This window comes from Balearica regulorum, chromosome 9, assembly GCF_011004875.1.
Source record: "Balearica regulorum gibbericeps isolate bBalReg1 chromosome 9, bBalReg1.pri, whole genome shotgun sequence".
Classification (NCBI taxonomy): Eukaryota; Metazoa; Chordata; class Aves; order Gruiformes; family Gruidae; genus Balearica; species Balearica regulorum.
The window spans coordinates 23,391,882-23,419,477 of record NC_046192.1 but is presented as its reverse complement, the minus strand read 5'-3'; the positions used below and the strand labels follow the sequence as shown (position 1 = coordinate 23,419,477).

Genomic DNA, 27,596 nt, shown 5'->3' with positions numbered 1-27,596 from the left:
TAGAGTTTAGTCTTTAATTAAAAGGGTCAAGCAGAATGTTGCAAACACCACGTGGGTATAATTTAAAGAACAGTTTGTAAGATGAGTTTTCATCTTCGGCATGGGTTTTCACATATTAAAAATAAATAAAATTTTAGTATTATTTCCATGAACTCCAGCCTTCATAAAATCCCAGCTTTTTTATAACAACACAGCCACAGTTGACATCAAACCGCCTGTACAAAAGTCATTCTGTGAAGATCACAGCTAAGTCCTGGGTATTCAGTCAGAAAAACAACATCTTTCAAAGCCGCGCTGAAAAAGGACGCTTTCTTCCAGTAAAAAGCCCGTGGTACAGACAGGTAGGAACGGAGCAGGATCCAGCCTGGTGACACACGTATGCCACAAACTGTGGAAGGCATGGGGACAGCTCTGACCCGACTCGTTCTGCTTCATTTCAAACCAGCGCAAAGGTTTTCTATCCACACCGGTATTTTTTAAAGGATGCTTCCCAGATCACCTCCAGCTGAATTCACCGTGCTCCTACCGCAGTCATCTGTTACCTGCTCATCCTCTCCTGCGCTCTCCCTGTGGGGCCGCGGCGAGGCTGAGTAATGTGGTCCTTAATAGAGTATTACACACTGTAATTAGCGCAACTCCAGTACCCAGATCAAGGTGTTTTATCACAGACCTACCCTTTCCTTTACACAGCTCACAGAAGAGCACAAGACTACTCCGCTAACCAAACGTATTCCCAAACAACCAACTGCCACGCTGCCCGGGTTTGAAAACCTGCTCCTACGGTGGGACACGTGCCATAAATTCACGGGAGCAAGCCCAGCCTCTGCTCCCTCCCAGGAACAAGGACACTCGCTCGCTAGATCCAACCCTTCTGTCTGCATAGACAAAAGTGTGTCTGCGACTGAGTCTTGTCCATGGGAGATATGATCTCCCCCAAATGCTCCTGAAATGTGGACCCAGAGCCAGTGCTCAGAGCTGTCGACATCCCCGTGAAGGCTGTGGAGCTCCTCCTCAGCTGCAGGCACGTTGCTCTGCACCGATGCACGTCTGCGGGGACCGATGCCCGTGGATCCCTCCAGCCGCTGAGGATGCCCAACGACCCCTTTCTGAACCAGACCCTATGTACCCACCTAGAGCTTCGTGAGGCTGACAAGCCTGTTCAGCAACTCCCTGGGGACACAGGAGGACAGACTAGAAAATGTGGTTTTGGCATCAATTACCCAAGAAATGTAATAAAGTGAGCAATGTCCCCGTTGGGCTGACAGTACCGATGAGCCAAGGGAGGAGCAGAAAGGTCAACAGCCCAGATCATACCGAAAACACGTGGCACCGCAGAACATTCAGCTCTTGAATCTTGTTCCTGTGCTTTAACCACGTACATCTGCCCCTCTTCAAGCTGTGGCCCACTGGGTGTTATCCGACTAATCCTGCAGCAAGGAAAACCCAAAAGCTCCCTTTTCCACAAAGTTTCTCATCACCGCAGTTCAATGACTTAAACAGCAAGAAAAGTCACGAGGAGTCCCTATTGAAAGCTCTTTCAGAAGGATGCCCAGCTAATTACCAAACCACCACAGAGCTCAAAGTCATCCCAAATGCATCAACATGGCAAGAGATGATTCATCTCAGGAAATGCCAGGAGCTCCTCTGTCACCAGCCACAAAGGCAAGGCCAGTTTTTGTTCCAGACAGGAAGAAAAACACTGGATAATATGAAATGGACCACATCAGCCACTGGACACAAGGTAGCAGAACATTAAGATGGCCTGCAAAATTTGTTCCTATCTCTGAAAAAGAAGTGGAGATGTTTTTCAACGTGCTGCTGTGTAGGAGAAGCGTCCTACTTCCTTCCTCATCACCGCTTCAGAGAGCACACAAAGACTGCTCCTCCAAGAGTGAATTACTTAGGCAGTCATCTCAGCAAGTTATTTCCGCTCATTTCCGAGGAACCATACGGCTCAACCTGGGATTTAAACCAGCAGTAATTAAATGGTGCCCAGTTGACTCCACCTCCAGAAAACAACCAGAGGATGGACACAGAGCACCCTGAAGCCACCACTAATACTGGAGGACACAGATCATGCTTGACGTGGCTTAAACACGGACATGCAACTAGAGGAGCTCTGGCTCTCCAGCAAAACCTGCTCTGCCTTCATATTCTGTACTACCTTTCCTACTAGAAGACAGTTGGGTTTTCTACTTTCACATGAATTACTCTAATCTTGTTGTGACAGTCTAGAGCAACCAGAGGATGCTACAAGTTGAATGTCATCGTTTGCCTGTAAGTTTTACAAGGGAATAGGGCTGCCAAATCAGAGCACTGCAAAGCTCGAATCTGACAGCTGTAACTAGGGCAATTTCAGTTAGGGGAAGAGAAAAATAAATAAAGAAAAGGAAAAAAGAAAAAACAGAGAAACTATACAAGAGGAGAAGGAAGCAAGAAATGCAGGTACTGTTAAAGACAAAAGTTGGCTATTTGCCTATTTTGATGCTCTCGCCAAACCAGTATCGTGTTCCTCACGTGCCTGCTGCACAGGTTTTTTCAGAGCAGCCTGGAAGAGAGGCAACAGAAGAGAGAAAATCCCAGGGTCAAAGCACAGTGTCTGCTTGCCCGATATTGCAATCGTTTCAAACATTACAGAACCACAGATAAGACTCTGCCAAAGCCCCCAGCAGCACTGATGGAGGCTCACACATCTCCCAATGTTTATCGAGACGGTTTCAAGTCTCAAGCACATGAACCCTGCACAGAAAAAGTCTGTGCTACGACATGACAGCTAAAGCAGGCAAAAACCTGATACCTTGACCTCGATTTGCTCCGAATCAAAGAGGTTTTGTAACTAATGACACTACAAGAAAATCAGATCTACCTGAGCCTTCTCCAAAACAGAGGCCAAGCCTCTGCACTGCCACCAAACTCCTGCAGGATTATAAAACGTTAAGCCATAAAATAAAAAAAATGAATCTCAGAATTGTCAGTAAATTCAGATCTGCAGCCATCTAAATAAGGTTTCAATTATTTTCAAGAAATATTTTCTAAGAATCAGTTTGAGAATTAAAAAATAGATGCAGAGTCCATCTAGCTCCATCCCTTTATCCTTTTATCTTTCTCTGTGTTAAATCTGGGGCTCAGACAAGCCAAAACACCCCCACCACAGAGGCCCCTGTTCTTCAGGGTACCCAGCTGAGCACCCAAGAGGGATTCACTGCTGCACAGCTCTTCCCAAGTAGAGTATTTGAAAGATGAAGTTCTCTATAAATCCTTTCTGGTTTTATGTTCATCTCAAAGGCGTGTACATTCAGGAGTTAAAGATTAGAAGCATTCTGAGCCCAGAAATACTCTTTTCTTTTCTTTTTTTGTTTCCTTCCACAAAGAGAAATCCAGTTGTACAGCCAGAGACCCCCCAGCATATGTGGATGGTTTGGAAGTGGGGCTGAAGCCCGGTGGCGAAGGAGTGTATTTTTAAAACTGCACTTTGCAAGGTTTGGGCAACGTTTCTTTTTTTCATCCTGACCTCGTCACAATTATTTTTCCATTTCTGCTCAAGACCAGCTCATCACAACGGTCTCTATCAGGAACTAACCCTGAAGACAACTTCTGGAAGTGTCACGCAGTGCCACGGGACAAGTCCTGTGTCCCAAGGAGAGAGGGAGGGGATCTTCCCCCATGCCCAGCACAGCTTGCTGCCTGGACACAGCCTGCATGAGTGACTAAAAACCAATAAATCCATCCAACGTTGTGTGTTAAAGTTGCAGACACCCAGTAGCAGAAGCCTCTACAGCACGTGCAAAAGTTCAGCTCTCGGCTGCGACTACAGAGAGACAGTCACACCGGGATGATTCCCTGACACTTGGCTGCTTCTCAGTTGTCCTGCTAGGTCCATGATATCTAGAGTCAAGATCTCTCGTAACCAGCAACCAAATACACGCCAACATGTGGCAGAGCCATCATCCCTACGGATGGCTTCGGCAGCAGAGCTGAAGCCTCCAGCTGTAGGTCCTCTGCCAGAGAGACTTCATGTTTGCCTTCCAGCGACATTCACGTTAGCCCTAATGAAGACATATAATGAAGACAATTCCTTTTTGATGTCCTCATCTGCTGCACATACTGTTGTAGGACAGTCAGGGCCTATCAGGGCTCAAAGGGAAGGACAGTTGAACATGACCTTGAGCTGATGCTGGAGCCGAACCCACAGGCAGGATCCCAGTAGCAGGCAGCAGCGAAGCCTCTGTCCCGCCTGCCCGCACCTCCCCGTGACCCAGTTCCACGCTGCAAAACTGGATTACAGTTCCCATTGATCCACTTGGTTTTCCGCTTCGATTTTGCTGGTGAAGCAGCGAAAGAGGTCATCCCTCTCTGCTGCAACTGCTGAGGCAGCTTCCTGCCTACCGAAGAGTGGAGCTTATCTCCTTGGAGCTCCTTGCTAGTAACCAAGAGCCAGACAGCAAAAATATCTTGGAACTGTTAAAAAAAGAAAGTGTGACAAACAAGATGCGTTCCTGGATACACAGAGCACCATCCCAATCTGTACTCACAAGGCTTTAAAAAAAAAAAAGGGGGGGGGGCTGTCAGTACGTACTACAGACAGTATTTTATATTATCTCTACAGTGTAGTCCACACCAGCATCCATCACCAAGATGCTGATGATGTGCTGAAGGACAGACATTTACTGTGAGCAGGAGATACCCGTCGCAGCTGAAGATTCTGTAATTACTGTTTCTTAGACAAAATGAAAGATTTATTATTCACATAATAGTCAATGAAGGTCTTTTCTGGAGTAGAATAGTGGTTTACTTACGGGCCTTCTTCTGTATGTCACATTGTATTATGGCAGATTAAATAGTTCAGTTTTTTCAAGCTGTGGTTTTAGGTAACGTGTGGATTCTCCAGCAGTAATTAAAAGGACAGAGGCCACTTGTACTCTCTGCTGTGCCCTTCCCAGGCAGCCTGGTACAGGGGTACCAATGGGGACTCTCTCTTCCTACCCAGTTTCTGGCTTCATTTCTTTAAACTATGAAACCACAGGTAGAGAAGATTTATATTCTGTCATTGGATAAAGGTCTTCAGCTGAGATCAAAGCAGTTAGCTAGAATTGCAGAGAGAAGATTGCAAAACAAATCCTCATTTATCAGTAGGGATTTTTCACCCCCTTAAAGTATGTACCATCCACAGCAGGCAGAAGAGATAGGAAAGCAGGGAAAAAAAATCATCAATCACTAGAGAAGCTGCCCTCATTCATAGTTTTGCCATTAGCTACGACAGAAATCCTAAATGCAGGATAAAATCTCAGTGCTGTAGTATTATGTGTCTCCCCTACAAAACATCTTCTAAATTAAGAATACTGCATGCACAAAGCCATGGGATCCCACCGCTGCAACGTTTCTGCCTTCTCTCCATCCTCTTCCTCCCAGCTTCTTGCTAAAGCTGAGACCAGAATGTCTAACTCCAGCAGAAACCTCAGGAGAATCACAATACCAGACAGAGGCAGGACATGGCAGAGACTGCAAGATCCAACAACTGCAAACTGAAAATGGACAAAGTCTAATAGGAAACAAAGCACATCATTTTTAAGGGAGAGCAATTAATCACCAGCAGGTGATGGAGGAGCAGTGGAACCGCTGATGCTTAAAGGCTTTACACCATAATTAAAAGTTTGATCTCAATAAGGTGCCCAACCTGCAGTTGTGCCCATGCCGCAGAAATTAACGGGTGGAGTCCATCATCTGCCAGAAGATAAGGTAGATCTGAACGCCCCGAAATCCAGGATTTCACAAAACCAAAGAACTATTTCACGAAGAGGGAGTCCTGCCGGGGACAAGATCAGGGGCAGAAGACCGTCCCCTCTCTGCGTTAACCCAGGGGATGCCGTCCTGCTGCCCAGCCCGGGGGGACAGGCACGTAGGTGAGCTCTCACACCTTCACGTTTCACGCAGCGAGCTCCCCGGCCACAGGCTGGCAAACAGACACTACCCAGCACAACTTCCCTCGCTTCTGGCCCACGGTTCCCTTTTATTTGTTTCCCACCCAAAAAACATCCTCCCCGTATGCAGTAAGTAACGTCAAAAGAAGCTGCTGCAAGCTGTAACCAAACGGTCAAAAAAACTTATGGAGCTGCACCCCCTTGTTTACATTCCTGAATCCTAAATAGGGCACGAAAAAGTTAAAAAGCGCAGTTGGCACTCTGCCACCACGCTAGCACTGGAGGCTGAGACCAACCTCACCTCATCTCCACTGCAGTATCTCAGGGCTACAACATCCTCCACGTCATTAAAGCCCTCCATCATCATCCTTAAAATGTGGAAATTAAATTAAATTCTAAAAAAGGATAGAAATGATCAGCATAACCAGACCCAAGCCCTGCCGGCAACAGGTATCAAGCGCAGAGCTGTTCTCCTTTCTGCCCCTTGTTCATCACCAGCCTTGGATGTTCAAACCCATCCCTCATGTTCTCCAAGATGTATTGCATGTCATCTTGAATGCTGGCCAAGTTTCTTGAAGAATTAGTTACTGTGCTGTGGTTTTCACTCCCCCCTCCTCTCAGCACATCCCAAAGACACCCCAGTTTAAGTACCTTCCTCTGAAGAGTCTCACCAGACCTCCTGCCTTGGTCCGTAAATGCTCCCACCGAGTCACATCCGAGGAGCAACAGCCCCGCGGCAATAAGGACAGGGACTGGGCCAGCTGGACTGTCTAGGGAGGAATCCAACCAGTTCATCCTGAGTCCACGTATCTAACCTGTAGTATGCTAACAAAGCTCAATAGTCATGGCTCCGGTGCTCGGATGCTGAAAGTCCTGTCTCCTGCATGCCCCTTTTCCAGCCTGACTGCCGTCCCTCCCTTCTCTGTGCACTGCTGTGGGAACATGGTTCAAACTCCCCAGATTTGGAAATCCAGGAGTTGGTGCTGGATCATTTAGAAACATCAGATCTGGAAGTTTCCAGGATTTATTTGCCATTTTATGTATCTTATTTGCTATTTTATGTACGTGTCCTGCCAACTGGCCTTGTAGAGTCCTGAATTCATCCAAATGGTGTCTCAGCTACGGTGACTCACTTGCGGGTCCCACAGTCCGTACACTTGTACGTGGTTAGCCCACCCGCATTACCCACTGGCCTTGCTCTGCTGTAAGCCAGCCACACCAACTTACGTTTCACGTTACAAAAAATAACTCATCTGATCACACGACTACAAAACAGAAGGCACAGACCTTATCCGAAACCCACCGGGCGCACACCTCCCACACCAAGCCCGCACCCAGCCAGTACGGGGACAGTGACAGCATTCAATCCAAAACCCTGCCAGACTGGTCTTAAAAGTCCCACATTTTAGCAAAATGAACAGAGTGGCTCCTAACATTCCCAAATACTCGGCTATTCAGTGCCCGAAACCATCGACTCCAGCCCTGCCCCGTCCACAGAGGTTTCTGGGAAGTGGCACGCTGCTGCTGCAGCCCCGCACCACCAAAACAAACAACCAGGGGCTCAATTAGCGATAGCGTAATAAATGCAACCCAAGTACGAATTAACAACTCCAGGTTAACTCCTGGGATTGCACCAGGTTGCTCCACTGGAGATAAAACATTCACAAACGTGGCTGCAGAGCTGGGTCCCTCTTCCTCCCTTGCATGCAGCAGAGCCCAACCTGCAGCTCTATAAAACAAGCATCTGTGATTATTTTCATTTACGCTTCTTCCCAGATCATTGAAGTCAATCATATAAAAGAGGAGCAACAAGAAAATCTTCGTTTTGAAAAAACTCGGCACCCTCTAGAGCTGCGAATGTCCCCCATGGCCCACCTCGGTGCAGCCACCCAGGATCTTCTCAACGTTACAGAAGGATAAATAGGGTTGGAGACCCCAAACATCCATGGTCCAAGCGTGTTTCCCTGGTTCAGCAGAGCACTAAGGAGGAGATGCAGCGTAATCCATCTGCCTGCAGAGAGGCACCGCACCACCATGTCAACCCCTCACGGAAGTTTTAAGAGGAATTTAGGTGTTACACAAACTTTTGGGACCTTTGGGTTGAATTCCTACTTGTGAACGTGCCATGGCAGTTTGACCATCGCTGAAGCAGTTCTTCAGTGCAGGAGAATAAAAGAATAAACAACAGGGAAAAGTGAAAGCACATCCATCATATATTTGACCACCCCAAACAAGCAAGCTAAAAAGCAGGGAATAAAGAGCAGCATTTTCCCCTTCTACCTCAGCCTAGCATTAAAAAGACAAGATACATTCCTAACTATAAGCCTCTATGAATGAAAAACTGGCAGAGTCAATAAAATGTGAAGTAAACCTAATTCATTTTTACTATATGACCTACTTTTGGCAGGTTTTGATTCACACGAGCAGCTAGAGCTTCAAGGTGGTGATTCGGCAAGGTCTGTTCATTAAAGTCATTCTTTTCTTTATGGCTTTCAGCTTCAAGGGATAAGAAAACACATTTCTGTCAGAGGCATTTGCCAAAAAGGTCCCGTCGGCACAAATCTCACAGCAGCCAGGGAAAAAAAAGGGTACGAACACAAATGCTGCTTCAGAACCAAAAGAAGATGGGAACGAAGAAAGTTTTAATTGCTGGGGGTAATACCCCCCCCCCCCGCCATCCTCAAACACCCGCTGGGTCCCACCTGAAACCCTGCGGGGTGGGCCCGGATGCTCCAGGGGGACCAGGGCGAGGGTCCCCGCTCCCCAAGCATCCCCTCGCTGCAGCCGTGACTCAGTTGCCGCCTCGCAGGTGCCCAGCCGCTGCGGATCCCTGCCTGCCCGACGAAGGAACGACGATGTCACTGCCCATCTGCTCTGACAGGCCAGGACACAACCCCGGGGCGCGGGGCCGGGACCCCTGTAACACCACCCCGGCAGCAGCAAACCCCTTGGGGTTCCCACACAGTGCTCCCTCCTGCCCTCTCACTCTTTGATAATCGATACAGCCCTGACAGCTTAAAAATGACTTTTCTTTTTTTTTTTTCTTGTCTCCAGAGAAAAAAAGGAATTTGAAATAATTTGCTGGCTCTTAGTTCTTCACCACACTCAACTAGTGTGGACCGGATCTTAGATAAAATGCTACAGAAAATAATTTCCCATTTTGACTTGAGCATCGTCTCCCCTCTACGTTGCAGGGTCTCCTCGGCCACCGCCTGTGCTGAAGGAGGAGGCTGCCTTCTCTGCGGTACATCTATACCTGCCCGTCCCTGCCTTATGTTCCCATGCAGTCTCACAGGAGAAAAACATAATAAAATTTTATACCCTGACCATGTGGGGGCCAGTGAAATAAAGGTGAGCACAGTTAACTGCATCAGGCTCGTAGGCACAAAACACTTCCCCAGTCTTCACCCTTAGACCCCCAAGCAGCCCCATTTGATTTCAAAAGGGCTGTTCGTACGCCTGGGCTGAGCATGTCAATAACCGTACTGGGAACTAATATGGATGCGATTGAGCCACTCATCATTAAACAACCACCGAGGTGATCTCCTTTCCTTACTGCAACACCAAGCAAGCCGGGTGCCTCACCTCTACACAGCCCAAAATTTGTAAACCTGTGGGGAGCTCAAGTTAACCAACAAAAGTTGTTTGCTTTGCAAGCATATACCTCATCCTGTTCAAAATAATACATTTTGACGTTTTTCACAGGCCAACTCTGACATCAGGGTAGCTATTCCTGAGCAGCATCCTTATTCCCTGTGCCGCCCGGGGCAGCCGGGGATCCCGCAGCGCAGGGAAGGATGGATGAACACATGGACCCCTCCACTGCGGTTTTCACTGGCTGCTCAGTCCCAGCTTCAAGTACCTCCAACAGCATTACACAAAATTAGTATTTTGACAAAGGCTGTGAACGCCGTACTGGGACAACGCAGCTCTGCAGCCAAAGCTGGAGCGAGCCACCGCTCGCCAAAGGCACTGCAGCAGAGATCAGTTACAGGCCCTTCAGAAGAATCTGCCAAAATAATAGTAATTAGAAAATAAACGGCTCATCTCTGTGCTCTCATGCCGCTGGCTAACAGCTTCGCTCCGGCTGACAGACGAAGGGCACCGTCACCTCCGCAGCCGCTGCCAATTAGCTGCTCCGCAAAGGGCGCTCCCACGTTCCTCGAGGAGCAGAGATGCTTAACCCCGGGCCGGGGCGCAGAGGCAGGAAAAGGCATTTGGTTGAGGAAGGGAAGCCTTGGAAGACCTCTCGTTAACTGTCTTCACGTCGAGTGAGGAGAGCTAGCTGGAACAGCAGTAGCTCCTGCTGCACAGACATATTACAAACAAAGTAAAACCCCAGAATGGGAACCAAAGCTCAAAAACAGAGCACGTTTCCCAGACAGGTATTGCATTATATACATGCTCTGAGACAAGGAGGGGAAAAAAAAAAAAAGTTATATTTTTCTACCAGGAAACCATCATTTGAATATTTGGGGTCAGAAAAGTTTCCTTCCCCCATCACCAAAGCAAAGGATCTGGGAGAAAATATCCTTCCTGCAAAAAACAGGGAAAGTAATTTCTGGGTTGAGCCTAGAGAATGAAGCAATAAACCCTCTAAAGCTCAACTGAATAAAGTGCCATGCGAGCTTTTAGGCAGAGCTGAGACTGACCTTCAAGCCTGGCCTGGCTAACTCTAGCCTTCTCATAAGGGAGATTAAATGAAAATAAAAAATCACGCCCTGTGCCTTGGTGTTCTGATGGACACAAATACCCTCCTGGCATCAGCCCTGGCTTGCCAACAGTCAGTACATTTAAGACTTAATTAACTTACTTCCGTCACCTTGAAGGAAAATACGCAGCTATACAAATGAGTATTTTTCATATTTTGAATGCAATTTGGGGATTATTCAAAAATATGTTGCTATTGGCCTCCTAGGAGACATGAAAAGGTCACGGAGCAGGCTGCAGAATACTTTCCCAGCCTTCCTCAAAAATATTTACGTGATTTCTCTATTTTAAGGCCTTCTTTGGGACTTTTTCCAAAAGTTCCAAAAAATAATCAATTAAAATGAAAGCGCTTCATAAAAAGAGGATGCATAAGGACAGCAAGCGTCGGCAGGAAAATAGATTTTGGTATTTCTATGAACTCTGGCAGCAAAGACACGGGCAGATGGAAGAAGCAGCGAGGGAGCTCAGCTCAGCGTATGATGTGCATGAACCCAGCAGGAGGGTATCCGTGCCACCCAGCACCGGGCATCTCGCTCCAGCGCCGCAATTACCATTCCTCGATCTCACCGCTCTCCGCGGCCGGAGCGAAGGACAACCTCCGTGCGGAAGCAGGGGCTGATCCGGACATCGCCTACAGGCAGACCCGCGGTGCCCACGCAGCAGGCGGGAGACACCGGGCTGGAAACGAGAGCAGAGGAGGGATGAAGGGGATGAAGGGGATGGGGAAGGCGGCACAGCCCATCGGCCTCGCTGCCTCCCCGGCTGCCGGGAAGCTGCCAAGCCCATCAGTGGAGATGCTGCAGTATTGCGTTCGCTTGGCTCGGCACGCGTCGGGAGCGGAGCTGCCGGTGACTCACAGCTCTGCACCACTCGCTGCCCGCTTCCCTCCCCTTCTAACTGGCTTCAGCATTACTTTCATTATTGTTCCTCTCTCCTTTCTTTGGTTTTTTCCCCTCCTCCTTTTTTGACTCACTGGCTGTTTCGTTGCTAGCCAAAATATTCTTCTGCTCAAGGGAGGGAGCTGCGGAGAGCGAAAGTCAGGGCTGATGGGGATCCTGCCAGCCCCAGCCCCAGCCAGCCCCCACCGACACAGGGGAGAAGCATGTGGGAGGTAGACTTTTATTTTCCACTCATTCAATCACAGAAACTCCTTGAAGGAGATTTGCTAGTTCTCCTAAAGCTGCAATAACAAAGCACGTTTTCAGTGTTTGATTCACGACACTGACTCAGGCTCTAAAAGCCTCTTAATTTTTCCATTTGCTCCCAGCTAACGGGATGTCTCCAATCTCACCGGTGGGTTCCTTTGTGCAGGGACTCAAGCAACCTCTGGCACAGGCTGAAGACATTCTTTTTCTTCTCCCTTCACTTTAATTATTATAGATTTATATTTTTTTAAAAAATCTTAAACAGAGTTCACAGAGCCAGGAAGACTAAGTGCCCCCCCTCCGCCCCCAGGGCACTCCTGGTGAAACCATGGGAATGTGCCTACCCCAGAAGTTGATGGGAACAGGTTCACAGCATTGCTCTCCAGATACCATAGCTCAGCGCAAACCTTTGTGCTATGAGATTGTTTCTCAGGATGACATTTGATGAAGATGCAGGCTAGGGACGTGCTCCAGCTGGAATACAGTGGACTAAGTGACAGCTAACACGGCCATCAATATTGGAGTTGGATGCACAAACGTGCCGAGGTTTGAAAGGGCAAAGGCGTGTACATCATCCACGTTCAGTATTTGCATAGGGCCCACCATGTCCCAGCTTATGGCAAGAGCTCATGGACGGTACCGAAGGTAAGTGTTTGTTGTGAACGCACCACAAAAAGAGGTATGTGAAGGTATTGGAAAAGAGCAGGTGCCATCCATCTTTGAACATCTGATGGACACAGCCTAGGCAGACACACACAAATGCTGTAGGTCTTACCACCGGCTGACAGGCAGCATCTAAAGTCAACTGGGTGATTCAGTCTTGTCTTCCTGTCTTGGCTGCTGGCAGAGTGGTTGGTGAGTTACCTTCGGAAAACGAGGTTTGTCCCATTCCAACAGCCTATACAGGCCACACAAAGATGCCGTCAGGAGAGCAGAGTCAGGCCAGGCTCTGCAGAAAGAGGTTTGCTGCTCTGACTGGCAGCTACAGTTTCCATGGTTAAGCTTTCATCCAGAAGTCAAAGCTACTTGCGTACGAAGTGAACTAAATCAGTTTTAAACAGTAAAGCCCATAGCACTACGTAGTTATCTTCCTCTTTAGAAAAATGCTGTTGTTCACAGATGCCTTCTGCTTGTTGAGATCTAAGACATGTTTGCATCCTCCATAAGAGACCACAGCCGGTGCCAGGCCCTGCGAATGCACAGATTGTGTGTGACGCCACCAGAAACCATCCTGGCTCCAGATAATCTGTGTCCACAGCTGCACTCTCACTCGGCTCCCTTTTATCAATTCTTCAAAGTATCCCCCGATTCTGTTAAAAGTGATCTCGTTCCTATGCAAAGCCCGTCAAAAAAAAATAAATTTGTCAGCACCAATTCTGCGCTCAAGCAAGCTTTCTCCTCTGCTGCTGAAGACAGACCAACATCTCTGTAGGATCTCAAGTCCTGCAGGGACCACAGCCAGGTCTGCAGCTACCGAAAGGGCCCCCTTCCTTTGCACTATTTGCACCACCAAAGGCTCTTTAGAGGACGGAGCCACTGGAAAGCTCACTCCCTTCAGCTAACAGCCAGCTCCATACCAAACATTGAACCAAAGATGTGCCGAGACTCGACTTTTTTTCAGCAGTGGATCCCCCCCCAATACTGACCCCAAAGCCAGTTGCTTCTTTCTTGAGAACTCAAGGTCAGTCGGACCTTGGGAGAGGCGGCAGGTATCTGCTATAGGATGGTTTGTGCATATACGGGGCACATCTCTCAGGTGAATGGAGTAATTTGGATACTTCAGTAAATGAGTCGGTGCATACCCGAACATACCCTCCAACTCTCATGCCTCTTAACCTATTTGCTAAATACAGTGTTTTCTGCTTCAGTTCAACCTCTGCTTTTTCCTCTGAGTGAATCTCGTTTTTCACAGTATTTTCCGCACTTCCATTCCTTTCACTACAATATGTAGTCTATCTTGTGGTAGCCCCTAATGGTGGGCATCAATAAAACATGACCGCCCTTCCAAGTCCTTTGTTTTCAAGTCAAACATATATTTGCTTTCTCCCTTTCAGTACTATTTTCCTCTAAGCACCGGCTCAGCTGGGAGACTTCTGCATCACTGTTGCTGTGCTGACATCATTTAGATGGATGTTGTGGGACTGGTCACCCCCCCGAGAGCTGCCTTACTCCTCCATCATTCAGAGATGCTCATCTATTACAAACATTTTCCTTCACGTTTTCCTTCGCTGCTCTAACAAAAAATATTAACATCCCTATCAGACGCGTTATATTTGCTACACATTTTTAGGTACCTCTCCTCCACGCAGTTTTATTAGAAGCCTTTGTACCCATTAAGGCCTGAAAGAATGAGTGCCAATGGCCTTTTGTAGGTTAATCCACAAGAGATCAGGAGAGTGCAAGACATTCTGTCTATTCAAATTACTCATTTTACAGTATAATAGTATGAATATTAATATTGTCCATTGAAAAAGTGTGTTAATTAGGATACTGGCAGTTTTCTGGACCGCTGCCACCCAAAGCAAGCACTGAGGGGTACGTGACTATTCAAGCCGACGTCCCGAATCGCTGTTAATGACAGCGGCATGCTCAGTTCCACTGCAAGAGCCAAATAACCAAAATAATTAATGAGGGAACAACCTACAGAGGGTTAATGTTACTTATTTTTCCTCTACTAATTTCAGTTATTCCCTTTCCTAGAAAAACAGTATTTAACCAGACCACAAATAATTTGCATAGCGCATATGTGCTAGCTGCTGGGAGGTTTTTAAGCAAACAGAACAAATGCCTCATTAATAACTAAGTGCCAAGAAATGCAGAAAGAATTTTGTACCAGACTACCAAAAACCATAGTAGCTTATTCTTCTGATTAAACAGCTTATTCTGAGACTAAACACTATGCTCCTTTGATAAGACTAGTTTGGGCGGATGAGAAGATGGAGAAGGCAAGGTCCACGTATGTACGAGACGGACACATACCTGAGAGGTTGTTACAGTTCATACACAATTTTGTCGTGCACGTAAAGCTTCCACAAGGATCAGGCCTGGTCACTGGTACATTAATAGCAGACAGATGATCTTTAAAAGATACGATATTCCCTCTTTCCAGTTTCTCTATTTTCACCCTATAGCATGGGTGTACAATCTTCAGTGTAGTCTGCTGATCTCAAGGTTAATCTTCGTTTTCTGCTAGCAAAATGAAAGGTCAGCTATGGACCAGACACCAGTACGGTCTCACAGACGCCCGAGTATTTACAGACTTGATGAACTGGGTGTCAGCAAGCATCTTGCCACAGAGGAAGCAAGCAGACCTGTGGTCCTGGGGACCGCTGACCCCAGGACACCACCACCAGTTCCCAAAATGCTTGAGATTTGCAAACACATTTTTCTTCCACTATGGAATAAACCTCTAGCTTTTCGAAGTTTTTGCAAGACTGAGATTTGCATCGAAGGGCCTGATTCGAATGAAAAACCCATAGATTTTGTCTGGCTATGGAGTTTTCTCCCAAGGTGGAGGAAAAGCACGTTAGACCCCTTGTACCTTGTTTGCTCTGCTTCAGGGGAGGTATTTTCCTTTGGGCTCACCCTAAGTTGGGAACATGAATCCAAGGTTCCCACCTGTGAAGCCACTGTCATGCTTAGAAAGGGTGGAGTCCTCTTCCTTCTCGGAGAGGTTCTAACCAAAATGCATTTTCACAACCTGGCATTTCTCAGTGTGGTGGGACTGACAAAACTGGTAGTATCACCCTCTTCAACATAGTAAGAAATGCCAGTTTTGGCTCATCTCCATCAGTCAAGAGATCCAGTTTCTCTTGCACGACCGTCAGCAAAGCTTCCTAGCCCCAATTACCAAAGCAGAAACTTGAAAACATCTGCGAAGACATGAGGACTTCATTTCCAGAAGCATTCAGTGCCCTGACCCACAGCGTATGCAGCAAAAGAAAGAGGTCTACTAGCGTAGCTGAAGGTCAGGTCCCTTTTTGCCTCAATGTAAACTAGGGCATCTAAAATTAGAGCAGCCTTCTGCAAGTGTGGATGACCAGGGCCTCTGGTTTTCAGATTCCCAGCCTGTCATATGGGGCTGCAGAAGAGATTTTGCATGTGCACGTACACACGCAGGCACGGGGTGAGAGGAAGGTTCAAACACAAAGAATTTTGCGCTGTTGAAGACCATCCGTCGGAAGTAGCTGCAGAAACCTCTGATAATTCCCCAGGTTACTGAGCACTTTGCTGCTTAAATCTCTCCCCGGCCAGAGCTATATCGCTTGTCACCCACCAAACATTAATCCTCTTTTCTTCTGATTTTGCCTCTATCTTCTCTTTTTCCCCTTCTCCGTATGAGTGCCAAGCACCTTTAATCTTAATTTCAGATGTACTTTTCATGATATTGCAGATGTGTTATCTGCAGCTGACAGCATTTGCCACCTATTTCTCCTTAAAGGACACTGCTTGACCTTGTAACAGCTTCCATGCCTCCAGCTTTAGAGGCTGAGCCTTTCTATTTGAATGGATCACAAGTAATCACTTTTCTGTATCCATTACAAGCAGTGAACCAGCTACCCAGAGAGCACCTGCTTTGGGTTTGGTTTTTTTTTTTTTTTCTTTTCCTCCAAAGGCAGCCTTTTTCCCAGGCAGAGACATATTATGGCAATTCAGACACTGACAACTGTGTAAATCACACCCAGGCAAAAGTTATTGATGACCTCATTCCAGTAAAGTATGAGATGATCAGACTGCCCAACGGTATTTTGATCATCTGAGAAGCCTGAAATTGAAAGTCGCAGGCTCCATTTTGCTTGGAAATCTAACAAAAGGCATTAACTGTGACAAAAGGCACTTAGAGCATTTCTCTTAAATTATCTCATTTCACACCAGCAGTAACAAATACTCATTTTCCTTTATTAATACACTCTCCTTGCCCATAACTGTTCTCATTTTTCTAATTTTGAATTAAAATGCTTTCAAGTTATTGATTCCTTCTGCTAGAAATCTTTTATTCTGCTTTTATTAGTTCTTGTACACTGCCTAATTTTAACGATACAAACAGCGCATCCAACACAACCACCTTTCTAGCAGACCTGTCTCCTGGGAGTCGACGTAATTAATCTCTCCCATGCAACGTAAGTCACGTTCTGCAGCCCCAGCTCCTCCACCACTGCCGGCGTGCTTACATCAGTACCCTCCTATCTTGTATTAAATTATGTAATTAGCTCACTTCTTCTCAAGCGCCTTCCCAAATAGGTTGTGTCACTAACAGGGAGAACAAAAAAACCCCCCCAACGCTCGGAGTGCATGCTGGAGCCTTCAAGAGCATTTGCTCTTACCCATCACTGGGTTCCTCCCCGTGCCAACTCATCTGCGGGCTCACGCAACCCAAGCGACGTTCCCCAGTATCGGAATAGGGCTGAAGGGGGTAATCAGCAGAGGCTAAGGCGCACGCTGCTGTAGCTATGGCAGGAGCTGCATCCCCTCCCCAGGGATGCGGGCTGCCCTAGCAGCCCGGCTGGGCTCCTCGGACCCTCACCAGTGGGCACGTCCCGCTGCCGGGGGCTCGGCCAGCGCGAGGGATGGGGCTCACACGCTGCCCCTGCCCCAGCCTCTTCCCCGCCGTATTTAAATCCAACCGGTGACGTGCTGAGCCCTCGCTAAACACAACTCCAGGCACCGTATCACAGGTTTAGGGCTCTTTCTAGAAGAAAGGCAATAGATTTGGAGGAAGAAGACTCATCTTCATCACGTGGGCTAGCCTGAAATTGTGTTCTTACCATCAGCCCTTTGGCTAATCCATGTCCCTTGCTACATGCCCTTGCTGGCTACTGGCACCGTTCTGCATGCAAGCCGGTATCTGCTGCAGAACAGCATGGGAAAGGCAACAATTTTCCTTGGCCGTGCCAAGTTTCAGCTAATACAGGCAAATGCAAAAAAAAAAAAAAACCCACCCCAAAAACCCCCAACCCGACAAACAAACAAAGAAACCCACCACCAAACCAAAACCTCAAGGTATCCATAAGGGAGATGGAGATGCAGCCCTGGCGCAGTGCTGCAGTGCTTACCCTGGGCGAACAAATATGCTGTACGAGCTCTGCAGCAAAGCTAAACGCAAACGATTCACAGAGCCCAAGTCAACCCAGGCCAAAGACACGCACAGAGCTCGGGAGCCAGCCTCTCCCTGCCCCTCGTGCCCTTCCTCAAGCAGAAAGCTGTAACCTGAATCTCCCGTGCTCTGCACAACCCGGCACGCCAGCGCGTGTGAAAATCCATTTACAGTCCGAGGAGTTACATGGCAGGCAGCGCTAAGGAATAACTCGGCCCGTCCATGCTGGCTTTTAAAGGTTGGACAGTGACAGACCCACACCACGACTGCCATGGCTCTTCTATCCCAATGAATTGCAATTGATTGCAATTGGGAAAAAAAAAAAAAAAAACCCAAAACCAAAAAACCCAAACAAAAAATATTATAAAATACTGGAGGAGCTCTTTTGGTAGATACGCAAGTGACCAGCTCACTGCTGGGCTACTATAAGATTTTAAGAAGTTCCTAAGCATTTTCTGTACAACCAGGAGGATTCACCCTCTGGATGCTGCCCTTCAGCAACGTGCATCAAGACTTTGGTTTTCTGCATTTTGTGCAGTTTCATGACTACAGGAAACGTCATTTTTGCAAAGGCCAAAAGTGCCATTTTACTTTGCATTTCAGAAGCCTGCTCCTCTAACACAAGATTTCCATTTTCTTTTGCAACCTATCCCTCAAGTTAACCCTACTGGCATTTGGATACACAATTCACAATTCATCTGGAACAGGCCATTTACAGAAATTCTGCTGAATTGGCTGTCTTCTATTAGTTATGTAGAGAAGAAAAGCTTTGGCCTCGATCCTGGACCTGCTGAATTAAAGTGTGAAAGAGAAAAATCTCTGAAGCACGGGAACGCGAAGGCATTTCCACTGCGCACCAGCAATACTGCCCGCTTCGGCTATAACCATAATTGCTCTAACAAAACAAGAGACTAATGGCAAGTTCAGTGGTATTTGCAATTTTTCCTAAGCCCTGATCGCTGCTTACATATGAATTTCTACTTCTATAAAATATAAAGATGCATTTCCAGCCTTTCATGTTGTCCGTAAGGGCTTCAAACTCTAAAGAGGTTTTTATGTACCAGGTGGGGAGGGGAGAGGTTGGCTGGAGACTTCTGAATGCTCAAGTTAGATACTTAATGAGGCATCATATTCCCAACTAATGGTTTTGCTCAGGGACAAATTACAACACCAAGGAAAGTATTAGCATAAAGACTTATCAACTGCAAGATGTGCCAGAGCAGAAACATCCCATCTTTTCAAAAGGGGAGGCAAAGCAGGGGGGCAAAAAAAAAAAAAAGTAAACTGGAAGGATTAAATGGCTCCTTGTCTGCATCCCACTGCTGCCAACGTGGGGCTGACCCCAGAGACCCAGGCAGGAGAGACGATGGTCTCCCCCCAGCACATCCCCTCCGCTCGCTGGACCTCAGCACCAGCAGCGTGCCGGAGCCCAGGGACGCCGGAGCCCAGGGACGCCGGAGCCCAGGGACGGCACGCTGGGCTGCTGACTCCCACAGATGCCACCAGTTGCTCAGCACTCGGAAGACTACACCACAAATTGTAGGCTAAACTCACTACGCTTCGTAGGGATTTTTTTCTTTGTCATACAGAAGCGGTGAAATATTAGGATTAAACTAGTAGGTCTGAATGTGGATATACAGGTGTCAGAAAACGTGGGCAGAGATCTGAGCAATTCATGAAAAATGGGACTGCTACCGTGAATGTCCCATTGCAGTGACTTGCTTTTCTTTCTGCTCCTTGGCGTAAAGCAAACCAGCTTAATTAATCTCTCACGGCTGAGCTAAGTGCAGCACTGCTCTCTGCAGCCATGCCTCAGTCCTGGCTCTGCGGGGACAGATCCATCACGCGCCGTTTAAAAGAAAAAGGTTTAAAAGAAAAACCTGCTTAACTTTGTTTTCTTTGTCATTGAGGTTACCATGTTCAACCCTTCCTCAGCAACAGTCACGTATAAAATTTCTTTGTTTTTGTTTTGTTTTTTTAAATGCAAACCAGCACTGCCACACAGGACACCAACCTGGCACACAGCCCTGCCAGCCCAGCGCCCTGGGCGTCACAACCTCACCGGGAAAGGCAAGGACAAACGGACAGGGAGAAGGAGGGGCCTTGGAACAAGCTCCCAGCTTTCCTTTCCAACCCTCTGTCTGGCACATCGACCACTACTTACCAGTACCACAGGGTTCTGGAGGAGGAGCTCGGATGAGAGCTCAGCAGCAGAAGCTCCCATCCCATCCCATCCCATCCCATCCCATCATCTTGGGGCCCCTATCAGGAATCCCTGCAGACAGCCCAGGGTTGCTTGCCCAGGTGGAAGAACCACCCTGAGGTTCACACACCAACAGTCACTTCAAGGAAAACACCATGCCAACCTTGAGGAACCAATCACACCTTTTAACCGATCAGGAGGCATCCACGAGTTAATTTTTTTTTTTTTAATGTAGCTGTTTTACCATATAAGCCTGATGTCATTTGATCTAGATACCATGCAGATAAACATAAAATACATTTCTTCACACTGACCCTGTTAATAACTATTTCTCGAGGGAGTAGAAGAACTGTAACGAGCTAACACTATTTGTTTATTTGGAACTCAATAGCTAGACTTATTGAAAAAATATCCCCACCCAGCACTAGCTGGAAAAAGAAAATAAAAAAATTACGTCGAGCTCAGGCAGCACCCACTGAAATGCGATCAGACGGGAGCACGGTGCATCGGCCGTTCCCTGCAGCCGAGGTGAAGCATCACCTCCAGGGCGAGAAGCATGTGGTGCTAACGGTGCATAAGGTGCTTCTGCCTCTTGATCTTTAATGCCCGTGGAGAGCTAACAAAGCCAGCACAGCTTCCAGCCTGGGCTTGCGGGCAGCTTTGTAAAATTAACTATGGACATCTGAAATGCAATTCTCTGCCCTTTACGCAGCTCCCTTCTCCTCCACAACTCTCATTTTTAAACACATTGGGCCAGATTACCTCCCTGTCCCTCTTGGCCCCTGCATGTCCAGGTCATTTCAGTATCATTCGCTGTCAGGTTCAGTTGTACAGTGGATTAAAAAAATAGTAATAATGACCTGCAGAAGGCTACTCATTTTGGAAACTCACCGCCCCAGGTTGCAAGCACCCCTATAAAACAGCAGATACCAGGGCAGAGCAGCATCTCTCCCACCCGCTCCAGAGTGCTCCTGCTGCCGATGCTGATGTGACCCTTGGTGAAACCCCCCAACCTCACAACCAATGTAACCCAACAACTCAGAGGAGGTTCTTACAGCCCCCGAGTCCAACCACCACACTCAAGCAGAGATACGCACCAAGAGAAAGCCCACCATCCCCAACCCAGCACCTGGATTTCTCACTCTCTCGCAGACCTGCGGGCAACAGCTGAGTCTCTTGGAGGCATCCCACACTTCCAAGTCCTCTCTGCTGGGAAAACTAAGGCGATGCATGAAAGGAGCACGTATCAACATTATTTCTTTAAGAGCACTGCTCTGCCCCAGTGGAGAGCAAAAAATCATGGCGGGGGGAAGTTTGAGAATACAAGTAATCCCGGAGACATCAACACACAGGTCTGTAGGTCAGATGATCGAGGCAGATGACCGCTGGCAGGGGCTGGCGAGCCCTGGAATGTGCAGCACTGAGCACACAGGCAGGGATGCTCCGCACCCACGGGCAAGCACTGAGCCCTGCATCCCCACTGGGGCACAGGGAGAGAGGGGTGGCCGTCGCACCTCGCCATGCTCCTGGTGCCACACAGGACTGCCTGGGCTGGATCATCACAGCTCGTGCAAATGAAGGCTCAGGTTCCCCCGCATCCCTCTCCAGCTCATTGCAGCATCATCCAAAGCCCTAACTGACCTCCTTGTCGGCAACCTACACAGGGAGCCGAGGGAGACGGGCTGGAGGACAAGCACAGCATGGTGAGGACGTGGGGATGGAGTTGGGCTCCTAGCCACACACTTCCATGAGCACATTCAAACACAAGAATTCAGAGATCTAAACACACACACACAAAATGTAAAGACCTAAACAAAAAAAATAAATTACGCCAATCTGCCATTCTTATGTGAGGGGAAGGAAAAAACCCACAACATTTGGAAGCAGGCTGTGTTTGCTTGGCACTTTCCATCCTTAGGGAATTAGTGTAAAGGGCTTCCCAGGTAAACCTAAGAATAAACTGCATATTTCAAGAGAGACACACTTCTCACTGCAGCGAGCCTTCAAATCGTAACTAGGAGAAGATGCAGAGCTGCAACCAGCTCCCCGTAGGCATCGCTTGCCTTCATGTCTTCAGAGTCAGCTGCAAGTCAAGCTGCATCAAAATTTGAAAAGATATAAAAAATGACAAGCAAGAAACATCTCTGAAGACAAACACTCTGGCAATTGTGAATGCCTCAAACACACAGCCTGGACCAATGTTCACGGGCTATTGCTCCCCATCCACTTCTCTAAACCTCCCAAAAAGTCCTCTCCTGCCTTCTTAGCTGAGAGTGGCACCTTCAGAGCCAGAAGAACAGAATACTTCCCAGCTCTGAAACCTACTTTTCAGTGCTTCTTTAGATTGTTTTGCTCAGCTGACCTACTAATGGCTGCTGTACTTTGCTCCTCTGGGAACCAGCCTCACCCTCAACCTTTTGCTTTCAAAAGGTTGGTGCAGGGGCACCCAGCACACCATCTCCTCACAGATGGCTTTCCAAGGCTGGTACCACCAAACAGCTCCCACCGCTGCCCCCAGAGCACCCCAGCCTTTCCCTTTTTCCAGTTTTATGGGGAGAGGAGTGAGGACAGGGATGGAAAAGGAGAAGAGAGGAGTTCACTTAGAAAAGGTCACTGGAGAAGTCTGCAACAGTGGGGACTTGGCCTCAGGCCTCCTGTGCACTGCGTTAGGATCCAACTCACTAGACTAACCCAATACTTTTTAAATACTATAAACAAGCCAACAACAACAAAAATCAGCAGGTATCAGCTTCTACTTTGAGTAAGATGCAGGTTCAGCAGTGCAGTTGGTAGATGGATGCCCAGGTACATCACCATGATCAGACCCAAAGACGCGAAGTCAAAGGACTCTGAACAACCTCAAGAGCGGCCGTGCAAGCACAGGCCAGCCTGACAACTCACAGATGAACCAATTTCTCCGGGGGAGCTTGAAGGTTTCTAGGCAGCGAGTCTTCTCAGACCTCAGTATTAAATACGTGCGTCCACATCCTTGCCTTCCCAGACCATTCTGCTGCAGCTCCGCTTGCGTAAAACAGGCCACACATCCAGCAGCACTGGTCCACAACCATGAAACCTATGGATACTGGGGCTGTACAGCCAACCAGTGAATTGGCCCGCTTTAAGTGTCCTCACAGAAGACCTGAGACAAGACAGGTCTGATTTACCAGTCCAGTCATTCCCACGGGATAGGAGAAGGTGGCACTGTACAAGGGGCTTGCTCATGACCTCTGCAGAGCAGGTGCTTGCACAGAACATCTTATCTCCACAAGTCAAGGAGAAGACTCTCCCTCCATCCCTATCCATGCCTGGATAGGCACCTACACAAACAGCGTTGCAAGACCCACCACGACATCCCCCCCAAGCTTTGCAGAGCACCATTGACTTTACTTAGCATCTTCAAAGGTAGCTTATTTCCCCCTTATGCCATTGCAGATATTTTTTTGTCCTGTGAACTTGTGCAGTATTTACAGAAGCAGAGCACCCAGCAACGCAAGGGACAGTGGACAACTGTCACGTCACAGACGCATCGGGCTGCTCCTGACCTTCACCCTGCCCCTTCCCATCACAAACTCCAGATGGAGGAAAGGGAATAGAGATTAAAAGGGAGGCAATACAGGAACATTTTTCATCACCTTTTATAACCTGTGTTCTATAGGACTGAAATGTAAAAAACACCTTTCCCTTATATTGTTCAGAAAGCAGCAAAGTTAATGTGACATATTGGTGTGTGGGTGTGTGTGGGCTGGTTTCTTGGGGGGAGGGAGGGCTGAGGGCTCTCTCTGTGTTTCAGAGAAATGAAGCAGCACAAGATGTACCAGTTGCTCTGGTAACAAAGCTTTTTCTTTTTCCCTTTTTTTTTTTTTAAAAAAAAAAAGAGTAAAACATCTTTTTAAGCATTTTCCAGTTAAGACTTCCTTGCCTGCATGGCAAAAACAAGTCCTCATTTCAGAAACACACACACCCCATTTGAGTCAGCAAGGAAAGGACCTTCTCTTCTGCAGATATTTTAACATCGTAGGGAAGCTGATAAATTGAGGTCACCCGTTTTCCTTCTGATAAGGCCATCCTGCATTATCACACACCAGTATGCCAGCTCAGCCCCTTCCCGTGAGCCAGTAAGAGCTGATGATAAGCCCAACACCACCCGCGAGCCGGTGCCTGTGGGAGCAGCAGAGACCCCCACCCCGGCGAGCATCCTCACATGGCAGCACCGCCGTCCTCTCCGCCAGCACAAGGAGCCATCCCAGCGGAAACAATGGCTTAATATTTAATACTGTGCTTGTAATACTGAAGGATTATAAAGCAGCTGGTAAGTCTCGTAAATCCATTCACACTCGTGTGGCCCTTGCACGACCTTGAAGATGCCGGGTGGCCGGTCCCTGCCCACATGGGTCAGTATCTGGACGTGGATGCGAATGGTCCCAGGCACCACCAAAACCATCCCAGCAGAAAGAAAAGCCCTGGATAGGCACATCAGTGCCGGTTAACTGCTCTGCTGCCCCAGCAGGGCAGAGGCAAGGTGCTTCCCTGCCTCAGCCCCACGGAGCAGGCTCCAAAATCACAGGGAAAGCCAGGGAGCTACCCAAATCAGAGGGTACCAAGCCGTCACGTGTTTGCCTCAGTCTGCAGTGACCATCGGACGGTGACAAGGGATGGCTATACACATACACATGCATGAGGTTACGCTCAGCCTGCCCTGCTATGCAGCAAAAGCAATCTCTGGAGTGGTTGAAAACAAAAAGAAGGACTCAAAGCCAAGGATACGACTCTAGAAGAGCCTATCTGCCTCAAGTCACACCCAACCTCACACCACCACAGTTCATTTTATGAACAACAAGAAGGTGGGAAAAGAGAAATGCCCACAATGCACCTTCAAATAGCTGGCGCTCTAGGGTTAGAGCTGTTAAGATTGCAAGATGATGAAGCTCTGAATTCCTTTGGTGGCCTGTGAAAGTGAGCACCAGGTGCTCCGGCATGCTGAGGACCACCATGCAGCAGCCACCACCGCACGACGGGTGTTTGGATGAGGGGTGGCCAGCAGCAGGACGCGGTCTGCGGGCAGCGTGCGTGGTTTGCATGCATTCAGCCCAGACTCTCAAGCAAGGCACAGCAGTCAGTCTTCAGCTATAAAAGCTGTGTATGTAAACTAAGATTAATTCTTTACAGCAACAATCCCCAGGAAATATTAATTGTGTGCAGCATGGTAACTTCTTCCACACAGCTAAAAGCAACAGTGATTAATTATCAAACTATTGACCATCAGGCTTTTGGAAAGAGAGACAATAAAACAACTGATTATTAAAAACAATTAATGTCATTCTTGACTCAGGCTAATTACCTGAACTGCTAATAATGACCCAGGAACCTGCAGAGTCTCTGTTCTCATCAGGGCTGATGCAAGGGCTCGGCGCTTGATCAGCAGTAGCCGGGCTGAGCCAGACCTCAGGCAGGCTAAACACAGCACAGACTGCACGTCAGTTATTTTCTCATACCTCCCCTCCAAAAAAATGCAAAAGAAAGAAAAAAAAAGCATTCTAGAAGCCTTTCTTTTGCATATTCACTTGCTACCCCACCAGCCTGCAGTGGTGGGATGCCCAGGGGTGCCAGGAGGAAGGATGCTGCCGTGCAGGGGAGCGCACAAACAGCACGCGGGAGGGCAGGACATGCGTTATCCCTCCTCATTCGGCATCTGCAAACTCTGGGACTACGTTACTGAGAACAGGCTCGTGCCTAGGACATTCTCAGGGCTTTGGCTCAGTCTCCAAAAAGTGTCCCAGCAGCCCTGCTGCTCCCAGCTCTCCAGCAACAGGCAACCTTGGATTTCAAATGCTTCCTTCAGTTTCTCATATCCACACACCTCAACAGCTTCATCTACTGGGTCAAACCTGGGGGTTTGCCTCCACGTGGATCAGTCCTGGCTCCTGGCAGATGCCAGCTGGGTGATAAGTAAATAAACAAACCCTGACAGAAGACCTTGGGATGCATTTCTTCATCCTTTTCCCCCATGTACTGTACCCCAGACAGACACCACACAGTGCAACAAAGAACAATTGCAAAAACCACGTCCTCTTCAAATGGCCGCCTAACTCGGGCTGGCAGGGGACGGGGACAGCCCATGGCCAGGTGCCCTGCCTGGAGGTGGCTGGTGGCACCCCGAGGTGGCTCCTGGGGGGTGCCCCCTGCTCTAGCCCATCCTGCGATGATGGTGGAGGAGCTCCCCGGGAGCCACAGCTCTGAGACTTGTGGCTCGCAGATCCCACACGCTCTAAATTAGAGGGCAGAATAATGCTGCATAATGGCTTAGCGATTATATGGCATTTACCAGCTAATTAAACAATCAATAGTTATTGTGCAGTTATGGAGTTAGCCCACAGTACTGTATCTTGTACCCTGTAAAATAAAGCCTTGCTAAAGCTGTAAATGGAGAGCCGCATCCCCAGGGCGCTAAGCAAAGCAGCACTTGGCGTTAATGACCATTGTCCTCCTGGTACAGCTGGGAAAAAGCACGTGAGTATGTAATCTCAACAGCATTTATTTTCCTGTTCAATGTTGTAAGACTACACAAGATGAGAGAGGCAAAGGTTCCCATCTGACCTATTAACTTTTTTTTTTCCCCACTACCGCAAAGACTTGCATCAAAATCCTGCTTTGGTGATGCTGTGCACGGGCCAGCGTGTGAATACCCATGGCCAAGCAGGTCTAAAAACACCAGGGGACTGCTTTGGTTATTAACATATTCAGTAGCCCACTGCATGTCTTCCTCCAGCTTTGTAATGACCTGTTGGAAAGGTATTTCTGAGTAACCTAGTGGCCCTTTTACTTTCAACCCACGTATTTATTGGCCTTTGACACACCAGCAGTTGTGGCCCTGATGCCGTGATTTATCCAGGCAATCTAAGCACAGGCAGCATTGTAAGGACTTTTTGCTTGCTCTCCAATGCAAAGTAGAGATAAGCAGTAATAATAATGTTCTGGAACACACAAGCGACATTTCCTCACACTTTAGATAATGCTCTAAAGGGTCTTAGTGATTTTTATGTTTACAGTTTTGCTTGCAGCCATCAGCTACCTGCTAAAAAATACTGAGGCAATGGCTCAATTCCCCAAGTCCAACTCACTGGACTCCCCTTAGCCATTTCTTTGAACACCTTAAATAAAATAGAGAAAATTCAAAGGACACAAAAATCCCCTACTGCAATAATGTCAGGCTCAGGAGCTAGCAAGCTCTCAGTCTTTTATCAAAAAGAGTTTACAATCTGTAACATTAGACACAGGATTATTAGAAAATAAAGAAAAGCTTCCGGTTCAATTAGAGAGATAAACCATCACCAGCACAGTCCCTCATTAAAATAAAAATCAAGCTATTCACACGAGATTGTTAAGCAGCGAACAAGCAATGTTATTTCTCTCTGCAATTATCCAAAGTGAAGAGCTCGTGGTCGGGGTTAGAGGAGAGCCAAGCCGAGCAGGTCGCTGCCGAGGGCTCCTGCAGCGTCCAGGTGTCCCCGGGGCATGGCCAGAGCTGG

At 47.8% G+C, this 27,596-nt stretch overlaps 1 protein-coding gene across 9 annotated transcripts in view; it reads right to left on the bottom strand.

The window, feature by feature from the left end:
• The window catches only part of TNIK (TRAF2 and NCK interacting kinase), a 161,268-nt gene that overhangs the window by 102,290 nt on the left and 31,382 nt on the right, over positions 1-27,596 (bottom strand). The window contains exon 1 of one of the 9 annotated variants that reach the window (XM_075761564.1): positions 11,180-11,523. The exons of 6 other annotated variants lie outside the window; for them this stretch is intronic. In XM_075761564.1, the coding sequence (XP_075617679.1) occupies positions 11,180-11,182 (3 nt within the window). In that variant the 5' untranslated portion in view covers positions 11,183-11,523. Of the gene's footprint in view, positions 1-8,316; positions 8,338-11,179; positions 11,524-27,596 lie in introns of those variants that run through there. 2 more of the 9 variants (XM_075761559.1, XM_075761561.1) reach the window with 2 other exon arrangements.